This window comes from Tenrec ecaudatus, chromosome 11 (assembly GCF_050624435.1).
Source record: "Tenrec ecaudatus isolate mTenEca1 chromosome 11, mTenEca1.hap1, whole genome shotgun sequence".
Lineage (NCBI taxonomy): Eukaryota > Metazoa > Chordata > Mammalia > Afrosoricida > Tenrecidae > Tenrec > Tenrec ecaudatus.
Genome location: NC_134540.1, coordinates 10709693 through 10728221, shown reverse-complemented (window position 1 = coordinate 10728221; position 18529 = coordinate 10709693). Strand labels below are relative to the sequence as shown.

General features: G+C 43.3%; 1 protein-coding gene across 2 annotated transcripts; it reads right to left on the bottom strand.

Moving 5' to 3' along the window:
- Nucleotides 1-3096: 3096 nt before the first annotated feature.
- SKA3 (spindle and kinetochore associated complex subunit 3) lies at nt 3097-18470 on the bottom strand. 2 transcript variants are annotated; one of them, XM_075562834.1, is made up of 9 exons: nt 18272-18470; nt 16473-16534; nt 16193-16358; nt 14161-14557; nt 11171-11268; nt 10154-10239; nt 8507-8710; nt 6275-6405; nt 3097-5684 (listed from the first exon to the last, which is right to left on the bottom strand). In XM_075562834.1, the coding sequence occupies exons 1-8, from the start codon at nt 18372-18374 to the stop codon at nt 6304-6306; spliced, it is 1218 nt and encodes a 405-aa protein (XP_075418949.1). In that variant the 5' UTR covers nt 18375-18470; the 3' UTR covers nt 3097-5684; nt 6275-6303. The 2 variants fall into 2 exon arrangements, with proteins under 2 accessions (XP_075418949.1, XP_075418950.1); XM_075562835.1 differs by lacking the exon at nt 18272-18470 and adding an exon at nt 17615-18182.
- Between the last annotated feature and the right edge of the window lie 59 nt (nt 18471-18529).

Sequence of the window (18529 nt, the reverse complement as noted above, 5' to 3'; positions counted from 1 at the left end):
CAGTCCTTCAACTAACGACAAGCTTTTCTCTTTTGGTTGTTGTGTTTTTGTCATTGGCTTTTAGTTGTTTTGTTTTCTTTTGTTGCTTGGTTTTGCTGTCTTGTTTTTGTGCATGTTATTATCTCCACAGGTCTGTTTAAATAAGATAGGCTGGATGAACAATCTGGAGAAAACAACAGGACTGACAGTTCTGGGGGGATGCGGGAGAGGGGGAAGTGAGGGGAAAGGAAGTGGTGTTAACAAACCCAGGGACAAGGGAACAAGTGATCCAAATCGGTGGTGAGGAGGGTGTAGGAGGCCTGGTAGGGCGTGATCAAGGGAAATGTAACCCAAATGAAGGCTGAGCATGATAGTGGGACAAGAGGAAAGTCAAAGGAAATAGAAGAGCTAGGAGGCAAAGGGCATTTATAGAGGGCTAAAAAAAGAGACGTACATATGTAAATATATTTATGAGGATGGGGGAATAGATTTATGTGCATATGTTTATAGGTTTAGTATTAAGGTAGCAAATAGACATTGGGCCTCCACTCAAATACTCCCTCAATGCAAGAATACTTTGTTCTATTAAACTGGCATTCCATGGTGCTCACCTTCCCAACACGATGTTGAAGACAAAGCGGGTGCATAAGCAAATGTGGTGAAGAAAGCTGATGGTTCCTGGCTATCAAAAGATATAGTGTCTGGGGTCTTAAAGGCTTGAAGGTAAACAAGCGGCCATCTAGCTCAGAAGCAACAAAGCCCACCAGCCTGTGTGATCACGAGGTGTCAAAGGGATGAGGTATCAGGCATCAAAGAACAAAAAATCAAATCATTGTGAATGAAGGGGATTGCTGAGTGGGGACACCAAGCCCATCTGTAGGCAACTGGATATCCCATTACGGAAGGGTGGTGGGTGGGAGACGAGCCAGTCAGGGTGCAGGGTAGCAATGATGAAACATATAACTTTCTTCTACTTCTTAAATGCTTCCTCCCCCCACTATCATGATCCCAATTCTACCTTACAAATCTGGCTAGACCAGAGGATGTACACTGGTACAGATACAAATTGGAAACACAAGGAATCCAAGATAGATGATCCCCTGAGGTCCAGTGGTGAAAGTGGCAATACCCGGGGTGTGGTGGGGTAGGGAGGGGGAACTGATTATAAGGATCTACATATAACCTCTTCCCTGGGGGACAGAGAACAGAAAAGTGGGTGAAGTGAGACGTTAGTGTAAGATATGACAAAATAACTATTTATAAATTATCAAGGGTTCATGAGCGAAGGGGGAGCGGGGAGGGAGAGGGGGAAAGTGAGGAGCTGATGCCAGGGGCTCACATGGAGAGAAAGTGTTTTGGGAACGATGAGGGTAACAAATGCACAAGTGTGTTTTACACCATTGATGTATGTATGGATTGTGATGAGTTGTATGAGCTCTCAATTAAATGATTTTTTTCAAAGGTAAAAAACCACAGTAAGATAGAAAAAAAATGACTAGACTCCATCAAAAACAAAAACAAACCACAAAATGGACAGCAGCACCCAAAATTAGGCTGGACAAAGCAACCACCAGCACCAGCACCATCAACACTGTGTGCCGTGGTGGCGGCAGCAGCACAGCCCTGGGATTCTCTGGCCCATGAAACGGGAAAAGCTGAGTGCTTTAGCTCAGGAAGCCGGGGTGTACAGCGGGGTGCCCCTGGGACACTTCCCATCCCTACCGGAACTCGGAAACACTTGCCCGGGCAGGGGCCTCAAGACTGAAGACCAGAGAGATGCCTGCAGGCACAGCTGAGGAGCACTGCGGCGGACAGGAGGACGCTTTCAGATACCGACTTGTGGTCACCTGTAAACATCACTAATAAACCCCATAATTTTGAGAACTGTCTGTGAGTTGAGAGTGACCATTGTATTGGATGATCAAACTCAGGCGAGTCGACTGCTGTGGGCGGGGCGGTGGGTGTCAGGGGAGGGTGGAGGCATGTCTGACCTCTGCCTCACAGGCACCGTCCGTGGGCAGACGTGGAGCTGGACTCTCCCCGTCGCTGTGCTGCCGGAGGTCACACATGGGCCCTCACCGTTGCCTCACCTGGTTGTTATTCGTAGGCCCTCCTGCGATCAGTTTTCTATTAATTTGCTGCCATAACCATGAATATTTATTTTTGATTTTGCAGAAGTTCTAAGAACGCAGTCATTCCAATACTTCGTTCCTTTGCTACACCTCTTTCCTCCTCTAAGGCACGTCTGTTATCAGAAACATTGGGATATCATCAGTGTCCTTAGCTGGAAGAAACTCTTCTCAGATCCTGCAAATTGTCAAAAGCGTACTATGCTGGGAAAGGCTCAATTACTGCACCATGTCCATCTTTCATGTACAAACCCCTCGTTGCCGTAAACTTCCCCATCCCTGCAGTGTTTAGGATATTAAGTTTATCCTGTTGGACACTTACTTTCCATAGACATTTACTCTTGTGTAATCTGAATTTCCAACAGAAATCCCTCCAAGTCAGACAGACGTCCCCACACCTCCTGAACCACAACGACCAACTTCTATTAACTTAATGCAAACTATTTATGAAAACTTCCTGCACTGTCACCAGGTCCCTGACATCACCATCTCACACTTCCTGCTGTCTCTGCCCCCAGCGCCACGATGGTCCTGCACCCACCACCAGCCCAGCACTGCTGGCTCACACCTCAGCACAACTTTCACCCAACAAATCTTTAGAACCTAACCATGTTGGTAAGTGGGAGAGGGGCTCATTTTCCCTTTGACTTGGTAAATAACGATGGCTTTTAAAGCAGTCATTTGTTTCATCAAATATGAAATAGAAAGGGCTCTCTTACGGAGCGGAGGTTAGGTGCCTTGGGAGCTGTGTGGCCACACTGTTCACCTCAGGTTGGAGCTGACCTGGTCCTTGTGGAGCGTGGGCTGCAGCACAGGGCACCCCCTTTCCGTTTGCTCACCCTAGGCCATTCCGCTCGCATCTCTTACTCACCGGATCCTCAACAAAAAATCTTCTCTTTTGACTATACATACGTTTTAAAGTTTTGCATTTTAAGTATAAAAGAAATCATTGGCTCAGATGATGCTTCAGATAGTAATTTTACACGTGAGTTTATTAACTGGCTAGGTTTAAAATTCTCAGTGCTCCTGTTAATGTTAAATAAAAGCTTTGTATTCCAAACACAAATTCCAATCATGTTTTCTGAAACTCAGCAGCAACACCATCAAACCAACCAACACATAGCATAAAAATGACTCTTTGACCATGTGACCTTCGTATTACAAGTCATGAGCATGCAGCAGTTTGATGAGACTGAGGTCTAAAATTAAATAAGTTCCCCAGAGGAACATAGGAATGTACCTGGCTGACCAGTCAGCTGGGATCTTGTTTCTAAGCATGTTCTCTCTTCTCATATCCTCAGCTGTAGTCTGGTTTCCTATAAATTACTCTGAAACAATATATTTCTGCTGAGTCTGTGTACTATTTTGTTTTTTATTGAACCTTGGACAGCTGTTTAAACTCAGCAGACACTGTGCAGATGAAGACGAGGCTGTCTGCTCCCACGAAAGATGTCATCTTGGAGAGCCCGAATACGGTCATTCTGCATCGCAATCAACGTGATGGCAGTGGGCTTTGATTAAGTGGTGTGCTTTTTAAAGCAGACCAGGTCTGCCTGCTGATTGGTATTCATTGCTTAGCACTGTGTTTGCCAGCCACAGCAGTTTCCTGGAGTCTGTAACCAAACCCGGGAAGAACACGCATTTATTCTGTGAGAAAAAAAGTATCAATTGTAACTGAGTAACCATCTCATGAAGACCAAATTGTGAATCTTCCCCTTGTCCATAAGAAATCCCTGAAGGGCCTTACCTCAAACCTCAAACCCAATTCCAACACTAAATACTTTATTTAGTAAAGAGGAGTTTTAATATGGAAAAAATCATTAACCAGGGTTTTCTGCAGAAGATCACAAATGAAATGGTGCTTAAAGTAGCAAATATTAAGGGTCCAGTAAATATATTAGCTATCCAAAAAGAATTTCATTTTTAGCCCCTTCATTTTGTACTGTTAGCGGTTTTCTCTCCTCAACTAGCAAGCCAGTGTGGTAAAACCTCCAAGAACCTTTCACAGGGTTTAGTGACTAAACCAAAACTCCACTCAAACTCTGCCATCAAGTTGACTCCGATTCAGTGACCCCATAGGACAGAATCTTTAGGTTTCTAAGTCTATACATCTCTTCAGGAGCAATCTCATTTTCCCCCCTAAGGAGCAGCTGGTGGTTTGAACTGCTTGCCTTGTGGCTAGAAACCCAGGGATCCTTGGATGTAAGTAAAGCATATTAAGGTGAGCCTCCACGGGGTCTTACTGAAACCTGTCTAAATTTGAAAGCTAGTGAATTACTGTGAGAGAATGTGGGACATCGAGGATCAACCTTCGTACGTACCAGCACTTTGTCAGGAAACAAACTAATGAAGCCCCTTTCTTCCCTCTCCGCTGTATTGGCATCTTCTCAGGGGTAATAGAAATGATTTTCCAAACTCAATGGCTAATTCCCAAAACTTTTTACTTAAATGCACAGCACCATCAAACTGCTATCACACCTTCCAATAGTCCACTCCCATTTCGCCCGTCTCTGTCAGTCTCTTTAGGTCACACACAGAAGCTGGGAGAACGCCAGGTGTCAGTGCCCAGTGATCTCTGAAAGCATTCACGCCCAAGCTGCCTTGCCCAGAACTGTACACTTAAAAACACACATTTTTATGGCAAATAGTGTTAGAAAGATTGATATAAAGGTGGCAGTCGTCAGCCTATGTAAGAAAAGCCCATTTAAAAGGAAAATATAAGGGCTCAAATAGAAAATGTTTAGAAAATGATGGCAACATATGTAAATGTTTGATACAATTGATGTACAGAATGTTATAAGAGCTGTAAGAGCCCCCAATAAAATGATTCTAAAATCACAAAAAGAAAAGTCGACGTTCATTTCTTCTACCTTATACTTAACAAAACTCTAATTGCAACCGCATGCTAATGCTTACGGCAAAGAACGAAAGGCGGTGCCTAATGTGCCAGTGTGACGATTTCCCGACAACAGCCCATCAGGGGCAGGAGCGTCATAAGGGGCTCAGAGCGCCATCAGAGAGTCATCTGGCCGCTGACTGTTGTCAGTGGTTTTTCTCAAACGCTCACCTGGCCTGCACATTAAGCCAGGGCCTTATTCCCCTGGGAAGTCAGCACTCTCTGGTGTCTTGGACACTAGCGTGCTAAATGACCAAGCACTGCTGCGGTAAAAGGTGGGCAGACGGTGGCAGAGTCCCAAGGGATGAGAGGCGGGCCGCAGAGCCCTGCTCGCATGAGGAGAGCGTGGTGTGCATTATTCTTCTGGCTCACAGGAGCACTCACAGGTTTCAATTACTTGATCTGCTTCCTGATTTATTTACATCATTGTGAGATTACAGGGAATTTGAAATCACCAAACAGTAGTCATCCTTAACTGCTGAACGACTAGAGCACCTGGAACAGATTACGGTTAGACCAATCAGAACGTCATCAGAAGCCAGTGACGACATCAGCTGCTGTCCATGATCTTCTAAGAAGCAGGGGGTGGTGAACCACAAAAAACAAGTCCATCTGCGCTTTCATTCCTTTACTTGGTTTCTACAATGGGTGGATCCATTAGAATTTATGCAAACAGAAACCTACAAATTAAAAAAGACCAGTTAAGTGTAACTAAAAGCTGTCCACAAAACATAGAACACACACACAAAGGATATAGCTGTATACTTTCACTCTTCTGAAACAGTTGTGAATAGATTCTGACTATGATATCAAACTGGTACTTTGAGAGTATGAAGCACAGGGATCTCACATTCTGTACTCAAAGTCAAGACACGCTGTTAAGTTAAGCCCTAGTTACGCTGCACAGTAGGTGGTGGGCTGCTAATCACAGGCTTCAAATCTACCAGTTACTCAGAGAAAAACGAGACTGCCTGCTCCCATCAAGACTTACAGCTTCAGAAACCCCATGGAGGGTCGCTAAGAGTCACAACTGAGTGGATGGCAGTGTTTGTTTTCATTCAATTTAAAACAAAAACGTTACTACCATTAAAACATTCATTTTCTGATTAGGGCAAAGAATGTACAGATGTGCTTTATACAATTGATGTATGTATATGTATGGATTGTGATAAGAGTTCTATGAGCCCCTAACAAAATGTTAAAAAAAACATTCATTTTCAAATGCCCCCAGACAACACACCTACTCTCTTCAGAATGGTGACATACTCACTTTCATCCGTTTTCTCTGTTGCAAACATCTCAAATGATTTGCCCGTCATATTTAGGAAGAAAGATTTTCCTGGGTGGCACTGTTTTGATGGCTACTGGAGTAGCTATGTTTGAATTGTACTTTGACAAAATCTTAAAAAAAATAAAATAAAATCCACAAATGCATTTTTACCAAATTATAAGACAGTCCACAGCAATGAAAACAATTTAACTTGGATATGGTGACTTGATTTCTCAAGCCTTCGCAATGCACTCCAACTAAAGTTAACTGAAACAACAAGAAATACATTCCTGAAAACAAGTTAAGCCTTTACACGGATGTTTGGAAAAGCAGAAAATATTGGAAATAAATGCTTAAAAGAAAGACTGGCAGAGTCCCGAGCAGCCTTACTGTGAGGCCGAGACCATTCTCATCTCGAGTACTCTGGATCGAACTCCATACTCGGCCAGTTGACCTCCCTATGGACACAACCTGAATTTGTTCTGGATCCAAATATCTCTTAGTTGTTCGACGACAGAAATCACTTCCCTGGCTGTTTCAATGTTGATGGGGTCTTCTTCTTACGCATGATTTGCATGTTTGTCTTTATATTAATATGATCTTATCCTTACCACCTTAGTATGATTTGTTTTTTGTTGTTTTCTGTTGGGTATTCTATCTGTGAAGCACAGGAGGAGTGGATGCATAATTATAAATTAACTGATACAAGGGGTTATAGGGAATGCACAGGAAAGTCGGGGGCAGGGGAGACACAGCCAATAGCAAGGGAAAAGGGATCCAGGGAGTAAACAATGAAGGTGGGAGTGGGGAGGGAACACTAGAACTGACTGTGATTACACAACTCATTTGAAAGCCGAGTTAACCATTGCGGGGTGGGCAGGTTAGGGACGGCAGAGGTAATCCTCTAAGATTGATATGGTGGTGATCGCACAATTCCCTTTGATATGATTAAATAATTGAACTATTCAATGGTATATGTAAATTGTGTGCCAATAAAACTGGGGAAATAATAATAAAAAAAAGACTGTCAGCTATGAAGACTATAAAAGGAGAATCTAAAATCTCAGCAATATTCTTTTTTCCAGACATAAAGAAATCATGCTTGAAATATAGCCTCTCCTCTCTTATAATAGATCTTGTTAGGCTTCTCAGACTAGGCCATGTGGAAAATCCGTGATGTGCAAAAACGGATGACTAGATGAGGATAATTGCATCATTACACAGCGTCCATTTGCATCTTTACATTCTGCCAAACCACCGAGAACCATGGCCTTCAAAGTAGACACATAACCTTAACCATCAGAGCCAGCGGTACTGTTGCTTCAGACGTGCATTGACCATGTGGAAAGTCGCCAACACCAGGTAATATGATAACCAGCGAGCGAGAGTGTGCCCAGGGCCCTCCCTCGCTCATTTGATAGGGAGAGACGTGTCAGCCAAAGAAGGTGGACACTCAGCACAACTGCACACAAAGAAGAGGTTCCTTCCTCTGCTACTTCACTGTGAAAGCAGAGACAAAGGTCCAGAAGTATTTTAATAATATCTGAGGGAAGTCTGCTTTAATCGCCTTACTTGAATCTTCCCAAGTGACCGTCTCCTTCTCATGACTGTCAGTAAGCAAGAAGATTTCTAGAATCCTTTTTAGTAGGAATTCCACTTGCCTGTGCAATGCTATCCAAATATTACAGCTTCCAGGAAGGGAAACAAAAATCAGACTGGTTATAAGGAAGAGTTAGCCATAATCCGAGAGCAATAAAGGACGGTGGGCTGAAGAACCAGAGGTTCTAGTAACATAAATCAATATTAATCAAACTGAGGTTCAAGAAACCTCAAGTTGAAGAAATGTTTGTTATTCATGAGCATTATCAGTTATTTCAATTTCTGGCTTTTTAAGCAGCTTCTCCAATGCAACAACTGTACATGGAGCTCATAGCTGGACATCTATCAGAAATTGTTTTGTGAATAGATTTCAGAACATGAAGTCAAAGGTAAAATGAAAAGATCTTGGTTTGCTGGGCAAAATGTAAGTAAAAATAGGGTAAATACCTAGTTTTAGACTGATCTCTGAAGAGCCTTTGACAGGCTAGCTTGGGAAGACCTCACAGAGGCTCCAGCAGCACATCAACCAGACAGCTAATACGAAAGCTTAGTTTCAGTTCCTTCACATTCCGGTCTAGTTTTCTAAAGGAAATGCCAGAAAGAAAACAGAAGGAAATCGGCTTTAACAATGACCTGGAGAATGTCCCCTGGAATTGTCGTCACTTCTGGCGGTGTGGGTGTTCTGAGCAGATTTTCATAAGAAGAAATCGTAGGGGAAGACGGGTCTGCCAGATTCTCAAAGGGCTCCTTTGAACTGAAAACTAGTGAAGTCAAATCTGTCCTTTCTAAATCACTGGTTGAGCTCTTTGCTTTTGTTCGTGGCTCATCTGCGGGTTCCTATTGAATAATAAAAAATCCTTCTGTTAAGGTCATATAAAACAATGTAGTAAATAAAAACATGTATTTGACTTTTGAACAACATGCATTTGAACCACAGAGGCCCATCTATATGCAGATTTTTCCTGTTGCTATGGTGGTGAAGAGGGAACTCAAACGTTGTAAGTATCCTTTAAAAGGCCCCGTGTTACCGAGCATCGTTAAACAGTGGTATGTTCATGTGGAGATGATCAGCAGCCTAAGGCATTGCACGTGGATGCTGGCAACACCTGACCGAACTACAAAAGCAGCTGAGAGAAAAGCAGCGGAGTAAATGGGCCCATGCAGTTCCAATGTAGCTTCAAGGGTCAACTCTCAATTATACCCGTCCTTAGCTCCTTACATGGCTCAAGGGTCAACTGTCCCTTGAACCCCCATTCTGCTGTGGTCTCTGAGTAGGTCCAACAATAACACCTTCTTCCACGAGTCTTAACCAGAATTGGGAAACCATGAACTGGCTGATGGAGACCATATGGAGTCATTGCTTAACATGACACCTACAAGGACTGGTCGACTAAGCCCAAGTCTGAGCTCTCTCCACTGTCCCCAAAAAGTCACAGCACGGTGAGCAAAGGTGACCCTGCAGGCAGGGTGAAAGGAGTGTGCGGGCTGTGGCCAGGTCCCGTCAAGTCGTTCTGCCTCAGGGACCCTACACACAAGAGAAGGAACGGAAACAGTCTTGTGTCACGCTCACAACGTTATTGTGCTCGAGTCCATGCATGCAGCCACTGAGTCAATCCATATCCTTGACTGTCTTCCTCGTTTGTGCTGAGTTTCTCTTGATGTCTTTCCCCAGGACCTGGTCTCTTCTGATAACACGTCCAAGGCTATGGGTTCAGCTGTTTGAACTTCCCAGTCAGGCCGAGGGAGCAAGCTGAAGCTGCCTGCTCCTTTGAAGACTGACATCTGAGGCACTCTGCCCTCCAAGGTTGCTAGAAGCGGAATTAACTCGATGGTAAGGAGTTTGGGGTATCGTTTGGCGTTCAGATAATTTCCAATGTTTTGCTGTTATAATCATGCTGTTTATAAAAACTCTGCCCACGAAGCTTTGTTGCAATTTCCCTTACAATTTCCGAGACAGCCCTGTGTGGTCCTCAAGCTGATTTCAACTCGCAGCCATCCTAGAGGGGAGAGGCTGCCCGGCGTGTCCCCGGCTGTCATCTTTTGGGAGCAGTGTGCCAGATCTTTTCTCCTCGGGGCTGTTGCCCTTTCAGAGAGCCGCGGCACCAGGAACCCCTCCCGTGAAGCACGGTTCAAGGGTGTAAAGAAGCGTCCCAGCATCCGCTACGTTCAGCTCGGTTCCTCTCCAGAAGGCTTTTTGAATGGACTGTTTCAAATTCCGGCAGGAACATGGTTCTGAGGCAATGGGCCCAAAATGAGGGCTTGCAGTTTATGGCAACTTACCAAATCTGTGCTGTTGATTGTAGACGGGATTCTCAAGCCTGGGGTACAGAATGTTGGGGCCAGGGGGGACAATGTATACTCAGCACCTGAACACAGATGAGAAGAAAGGTGAAAGAGAGGTTTGTTACAGCTTGTCGATGTAATATGTGCGCTTTATTTTTAATAACTAGAGAAAGCAGTAAACTTTGGTGTGCTTGACTGGACAGGAAAAAATGAAATGGTCCTTATTCATATATGTAAACATTATCGCAGTAACACTGAAAGCAGCTTGTGGATTCCGACTCTGAGCGACCCTGCACGGCACAGAGCTGCCCCGCGGGCTTCACCAAGAGGCGGACATTTCACTGCGGTGGATTGCCTTGTCTCTCTCCCGAGGAACAACTGCTGGCTTCGACCCATTGACCTGAACCCACAAAGCCCCAATCGTAGCACTCTGCAAGGTCAGCAAGGCTGCAAGGCACAAGATTGAAATACAAAAAATAAACAGTTTGTAGACGACACCAGGAAACTATTAAAAATATCATCCGGAAAAAGATAGCATTCATGGCAGTAACGCGATAGCTACAAGAGAGGGGAAGATACCTAGAAATAAAGCTAGTAAAGACCAGTTAGGTGTTACTGGAGAATATTGTCACACTTCAAAAGAAGGAAAAAGAGGAGGAAGAGGAAGACAAGGGGTAGTCTCTTCATCTCCAGAACGCCCACTGAGGCCAGAGTGTAATGACAAAGAGTGGCTCTTTCGCCAAGGATGCAAAATATGGAACACACACACACACACACACACACACACACACACACACACACACAATGTGCCCATATAAGTAATATGCTCACATATGTGTATAGGGCTCACAGGAAACTAATGCTTAAGGGGGTTATATGGTTCCCCCCCCTCAAAAAAAAAAGGGCATAACTCACAATATTAGACTGTCTATCGTGAAAAAACTCTTTTTTATCCCTTGGATAAAGGTAGTCTAGAAAAATATAGCTGAGAGCTAGCTCGATTTTTACACTTACTGGGTTTTCCCAATTGCTGGCTGATGGGGCCAGGAGAGACAATGAAGTCATCATGGGCCAGTGGTTCTGTTCTGATGGCTCCTTCATCGGCATGAGTCCTGGAGAAAATGAAATGTGAAAAAGTCAATTATTCAAGCTCCCAGTAAAGTTTAGTCTTACTATATAATATCAAGCTTAAACTGACATTAATTTCTGCTTTATGGAACAGAAAGAAGTCCAAGGAACAAATCGTGTTTCTTTTGGTTTTAATATTCAAGACTCAAAGAGATGAAAAGCCATGCTCTACTGGTGCTATATTTTTAACAGATTCATTGGCACACAATCTACACATCACACAATTTAACAGTTCAACCACGGTAAGAGTTATACAATCATTACCTCTTCTTCCTTGTACTTACTGTTATTAGCTCTCCAACTCTCCCCAACATCCCCCACCATAACCATTAATTCCACAACCCAAGTGCCCATTAGAAGAATGGATGAAAAAGAACAACCCTAGTATAAACACACAATGGAATACTACGCATTCCTAAAAAACAGCGCAGAAACCATGAAGCTCCTCAGAACGTGGAGGGGACAGGAAGCCACTATGTTCAGTGACGATAGTCAATCAAAAAGGGCAAATACTGTATGCGTCCCTACTATAAGGATAAACGCCGAGCTGAAGGCAGGCTCTATTGCTGTTTCTGACTTACAGCTGATTCAAAGAAAAGCAGGACGCTCAGCTTAGAAATTCAATGACAGAAACTGTTATCTTAAGCATTTCAAAAGCATAAAGTGGAATCTGACAACCAATATACAGATAAATAATTTGGTATTTTCTAATACTAAACTGACTGATTTGATAATTTTATTAACGCCATCCTAGACAGCTACTCATGGATAAAGATGATGTCTTCTATTCCCATAAAAGAGTTACAGTCTTAGAAACCCACCGGGGCAGCCCTAGCCTGCCCTGCAGCCTCAGAGTCGGAATCCATGTGGTGGCTGTGTGAGACATTGGCTCAGATCTCGGAATACAGGTGTATGTGTATATATAGATACATATATATATATCTACAGGAGTATCACTGAGCATTACCAGCTGGCTAAGGCTGGGTTTTCACTTAGAACGTTTCCAATTTTAAATTGTGACATTGTGAATAAACCCCGCTGTCCTCAACACCCTGCATAAACATCAAAGAGTGAAAACATATGCCACACATGTATGAACACGTACATAAAAGGATGAAAAACCTGCACCTACTTGTCCCCCAGCGCAGAGCCAAAGAAAGGACTTCCAGTTCCCGTGCTGTCACGCCTGCCCTTGCCCCTCCTCTTCCGGCAAGGAGGGGCCGGGACAGCAGAACAGATGACTTCAAGTAGCTGCCTTACATAGTTACACAAGACACACAACAGCACCTTTCTTAAACGTGTATTGTTTTCTATTAGGTTTTCACCTGGTATTCTTGAGTTAGATAGAAATCTAACAAATACTTATTTCTGTTCCTAATTTAATTAAATAAGCCAGACCAACAAGAATGATGTTGGCAAAACAAGCATCACTATTAAGTTAGGTACTGGTATTCTTTATCAAGCCAGGGAGATTCCCAAATATCTTGAATCAAGAACAAGGCCAAATGTTATCAAACTCCTTAGTGGCATGTGTTAACACAAGCCTACATTTTTTCCCCTTCATTGAATCATACAAATAATGTAGTACACGAGCTCCCCAGTAGTAAGCTCTCCTTGCATTTCTTGGATAAGCATAACTAGGAGCAAGTTCATTACTCTGTCGATATTTTGGTGAATTCAGTTTATGACTCTATTGGTTAGGCTTCTCACATTTGCATTCTACAGGAGGTAGGGCTGTTTCTTCCGTGAGCTGTCTCAGGTTTTATCATAGTCATATCAACTTCATAAACTAAACTGAAGAGTTTCCTTTGATCTAATTTCAGGGGAAAAACTTTTTTTTTTTTTGGAAAAACTTTTTATACAACATGGAGCTTATATATTCCCTGACGTTATGAAAGGATTCATCCAGAAAAACACGTGGGCAGAGGGCTGTTTGGGACTTGCTCTTTAACTGCAGTGTTATTCTTTGATTTCTCATCTATTCAAGTTTTCTACGTCATGATAATTTTGATCTTTGTTTAAAAAACTTTCATTTATTTGAAGATTTCAAATTTCCCAGCAGTACATTCTCTAGTATCTTCTCACAACTTAAAAAAATATAGCCCTTAGTTTCTAATTAATTCTGTCAAGAACCAATTAGTTTTACCTACCCTTTAAAAAAAACCTTTCATCATGACAATTTGCTTTATATTCTGTGCATGCTTCTTCATTCTTCTTTCCCCCAGAATTGTGGCTCTCTTACTTTTAAGTTGAAAGTTTTTTCTCTTTCTTTAGTAATGAAAATTCTTAACAATATAAAATTTTCTTCCAGTATTACTTGGCTACTTTGATACATAATTTCATTTTCATTGAAACGCTTATGGTTTCAGTGATCATTTCCATGCTAACCACTGTCAAAACTTTTGAGCCTCATCACTGAGCTTCAAATTCATCTTAAAATATCTGAACTTTAAAAGCAAATCAAAAGACCTCATAGCAACCAAAAATGAACATGTCTAAAGTAAGCACCTCACTTTTCCGCCAAGATGCAACTATTACTACTGGTACTTTACCTGTCTTCCGTAACCTATCATCTTAGGTAAGCAAACAGAATTCTAACTTACTGAGAAGTTCTCATTTTACCTTCTTCCCTTTGTCTCTTCAAGTAAATGTCCTTTTTTCCCTCCCAGCTTCCTAACTCAGGAAACCAAAAGCTCACATATTATAGACACAATTGTTGATTCAAAGGTTTGAAATAAGAAACATTTAAAACCTTCCAAGGAAAGGTGTAACCCAATACATTTTCTGGGAAAAAGAATCAACCTATGTAAAATATCTAGAACATTAAATGTGACTTTTCCATAAGCTGTGACGCCTGACTTCAGAGAATGGCTTACCTTTTATTACTTTCCATGTTGTTAAGCCCCACTGTGTAATCTTCATTTAAATACGTATATTCAGAGATACCGAAGTGTTCTAATTTAGGGGTCACGCACTCAAAGTCATCCATCTGTAGTGCACACCTGGGAGTCTTGAGGATGGTAGCTGGTGATTGTTTGGTAGGTGGGGTTAAAACTCTGGGCTCTTCTTTCTGGTCATTTACTTCTTGTGGATGAGGGGCCGGAATGTGGGCTATCATGTACCGCTCCAGTCCGAAATCAGAGAGTTGTGGGCTACGTGGCAGCTTGTCAGAAACAGAGGTGCTGGGAACAGAGAGGTCCTTTACATCCGGCTTCTGAAGGTTTTCACCATCAGCCACGTCCGGCTTGGAGTTCATGATTTCATGCTCCTCGTCTGGGAGGAAAAATCAAAGAGAAGCACAGAATCACAGAATCAAATCACAGAATCTTATGCACTGAGTCCACCAAAGCTACAAAAACCAGCGCCACTTATAAGTTCTCAAATCTGTAATAGTCCCGACTCTCTCCTTGGTTTCTACGTATTTTATTTCAATTGCTCACTAGGTGAACTTCTGACATGTCCCTTATATCCCATGGTGGTGATACAATACAGTGCAGCGGGGAACTTAAGAAGTTAACAATTTTGATAAATGAAACATCATTATCCCTGAAACAAAAGTCCACTTGTTTTAGTTCACAATTAATTTACCAAACACTCACTGCCACTGAGTCGATTTTGACTCGAAGCAACTCAACAAGGCAGGAGTAGGACTAGCACTCGGTTTCCAGGACTGTAAAGATGCCCTGAGTCGAAAAGCTTCATCTTCCTCCCAGCGGTTTCGAATTGCTGACTTGCATTAGTAGTTCAACGAATAACCGACAGTCACCAGAGCTCCTTGTAATCTACAAGTCTGACTTTCTGTCCTACCATCCTGTTCACTAAACCACTGCATATCATGAAGATGAAATTAATCACAGTGGGGTGTCCACTATGCTCCAGTCCAGCGGTTCTCAACCTGTGGGTCGCGACCCCTTGCGGGAGAGTGGGGGGGGGGGTACGAACCTTTCACAGGGGTTGCCTGATTCACAACAGTAGCAAAATTACAGTTATGAAGTAGCAACAAAAATAATTTTATGGTTGCGGGGGTCACCACAACACAAGGAACTGTATTAAAGGGTCATGGCATTAGGAAGGTTGAGAACCACTGCTCTAGTCAATAGAAAATATATGAATCTTATTTCAGATTTTATCTTTCAGAAGTCTAAATTAGAAATGAAAAACAGTTGCATACAAAGAGTAGCCGTTATCCCAAGTTGAGTCTGCAACGATCTAGAGCAGAAGCCTGGTTGGAGGGATGGGGGTCGCAACGGTCAGTTAGAGCACATTTGGAAGACGTGTGGTTTCTGAACTCTCAAGAGGCTTCACATTCTGATTTCAGTGCTCTGGATCCCTGAAAGACCTATTAATTCACTGAGTTGTTTGGGCATTGTGTGCTTTCTGATCATACTGATGCTCCCCAAACTACCAAAATCCTACACATGTGTTTATCACAGGCCTGTCACCAATGAGATTAATAAAATACAATCACCACCATTCTCCTACACTTAAAAAAATGCCACGGAATTGATTCTAATGCCTGGTGACCCATGTGTTGCAGAGTAGAACTGACACATAGGCTAATCACAAAAGGACTAAAACTCTATGAGACTACTTTTTAAATTATTATTTTGGGGGAGAATGGGGAATCAAGAAAAGGTTTTCATTTGAAAAGAGACTTTGATGGTTACCAAGGGAGGTGGGGAATCAAGAAGAGGGAAGAAATAGGCTAGGAAGTGGACGGGTGGGGAAGACAATGAGGTAGGTGGGGGAAAAGAAGGGTGCAGGACACAGGGCAAGCCAGGGGGAGGTTTGAGAAGTTGCTTAAGTTGTTGAATGTAAAAATGACGAGCTGATATGTCAATCCCCACCACTCAAAAAGCCTTATAAAGCTAAAACGAAATAAATTACTATAATATGACTGATTCAAACCTGAATTTTCTTTGGTCCGTGGATTATATCCGTACTTCTGGAAAAACTCTCTTATTTTCATGATCTCTGCCGAATTTCTTTTCATCAGCACTGTGGCTGTCTTTAAGAAATCCCTGCTTTCTTTAGTTTCCAAACTTGCTTTACGAAGAAGATGAGTCACATCATTCTTTTATAAAGACAGAAAATATACATTACCACTTGACTTTGCACTAATTCTATTTGAATGAATACAAAGTGCACACCACAGAAAGATGCTCAGTTAGTACTGCAGCAGTCCTACCTTCAGAGCCTGGACTTCTGACTGCAGGTCACATAAATTCTTCATTGCATAGTCTTCAAAGTCTTCAGTGGAACATCGAATAAACCCGAGGAAAGGAGAGAGGATAGAAAATTTCATTTAGCATAGTTTCTCAGAATGGTAAAATCATTGTAGATATTTATACGTGATTCATGTAAGCCCTCAATGTCAGTGGTATAGCCATGTTAAGTGTTTACTTTTTTTAATTGTAAGGATAACATAGATGGGGCGAGAGAACAGTAAGGAACCACGGCTTAATGCAGTGGTTCTCAACCTGTGGGTCACGACCCCTTTGAGGGCCAAACGACCCTTTCACAGAGGTCAACCGATTCCTAACAGTAGCAAAATTAGTTATAAAGTAGCAACGAAAACAATGTTATGGTTGGGGGTCACCACAACATGAGGAACTATTAAAAGGTGGTGGCATGAGGGCGGTTGAGAACCACCAGCTTAATGGGTACAGAATTTCCGCCTGGGATGATAAACTTTCAGAAATAGTGGTGACAGCTCTGAAACATGGGCAATCTAATTCATGTCACTAGATTAACAGTGTCCTTAATTACTTAACATGGTTCTTCTAGCCAGCATCTCTGTAACGCCCATCCAACCACCTTTTATTGAGGGTGGGTTACTGGCTCAAGTGTTAAGAAGCCAGTTGGGTGAGGAGTCATGCAGGAACCAAACCCAGCAAGAAGCAAACAAGCTTGGGGCAGTTTCCACTTCTACAGAAAGCAGGGCACAGCCCTGAGAAGAGGTCATCAGGTCTGAGCAGCACACATGGCTGTTAGCAGGCCCACATTTAGGCAACCGTGCCAACAAGCTCCTTAATATATAATAGTTAGGGACAGTGAATTTTGTTTTAAATTTGTATAAAGAAAAAGTATTGAGTATTACTGTGAATGGTAGACAATACAATTAGCAAATATGCATCAGTTTCCTGCTACTTGAGCCAGAGAAAACAAAGGCCTAATCTGTAAAAAAAAAAACAAAACAACAACAAAAAAACGATACACACGAGGTGACTGAAAATACCATGGCTTGCTTGGGTCAGGTGCACCTTAGCTCTCCCTCAAAGTACCATGTTTGCAGACTTACAGCCTCGGAACCCCCAGAAGCAGGTCTACCTTGTCTCACAGGGTTGCGATGGGGCAGAGTAGTGAGAATCTTTACCGGAGCCCACAGCCAGGTCTACCTCTCGCTCTGAAGGCAGATCCTATATAAATCAGTGTGTGCATTATGAGTTCAACCTGTCAACGGAAGATTTTTATCCAAAAGTGCCGCTGCTCTCTTCATAAAAGGAGCCCTGGTGACATACTGGTTACGTGCGGGACTGCGAAGACTCAAGCTCAGCAGTTCGAAACCACCCAGCCGCACCACGGGAGAAAGACGGGACTTTCTACTCCGTAAAGAGTTACGGCAACTTGTCTCGGAAACTCACAGGGGCAGTTAACTGTCCCCTAGTCGGCATTGGTTCGTGGTCGTGAGTTCGTTTTGCTCGTCAGAACGTTAGTGGACGGCCTTGCGTTATTTGGGGAGGAAACGCCGGCTGTACATCGACTTAAAACCAGACACCGCACTTGAGGGGTGTGACAGAAATCAGCAATTTAGAAGGTGGCACTGGCGAGCCTTCGGGCATGTTGGCGTCCAACGCTAGTTGAGCATTTTGTTCGTGTCAACGTTTGCTGCTTTCCGGAGCCCATGTCACCAGTGTAAATCCTAAGCCCTGGCGCAGGCTGGCTTATTGGCGTTGGTCTGCAGCGCGGGCCAGCCGCCTCACTCACCGCTCTCCTCGCCGTTCAGCGCCGGTTGCAGTCGGGCAGTCTCGCTGTCCAGGGTCACGGCCAGCGACCGCAGCTTTCCGTAGAAACTGCGGATGGGATCCATGGCGGCAAGGGCCCGGAAAGCCGCTCCGAGGCAGGAACCCGCTGACCAGCGGCTTCGCCGGGGCTCTCTCCCCACTCTACCCGCCACCAGTTTGAAACTCAGGTCGCAGGAAATGCCCGTGGAGACGCGCAGGCATTCTCTCGCGAGAGGAGGAC

What these genes read in the sequence shown, in the direction of transcription:
- SKA3 (XM_075562834.1), bottom strand. Translation starts at nt 18,374, where the DNA reads ATGGATCCCATCCGCAGTTTCTACGGAAAGCTGCGGTCGCTGGCCGTG. An exon ending in CCAGCAATTGGGAAAACCCA is followed by an intron (nt 10,240 to 11,170) that starts GTAAGTGTAAAA and finishes ATCTGTGTTCAG; the next exon opens with GTGCTGAGTATACATTGTCC. An exon ending in TTCCAGGGGACATTCTCCAG is followed by an intron (nt 6,406 to 8,506) that starts GTCATTGTTAAA and finishes ATTTTTTTTAAG; the next exon opens with ATTTTGTCAAAGTACAATTC.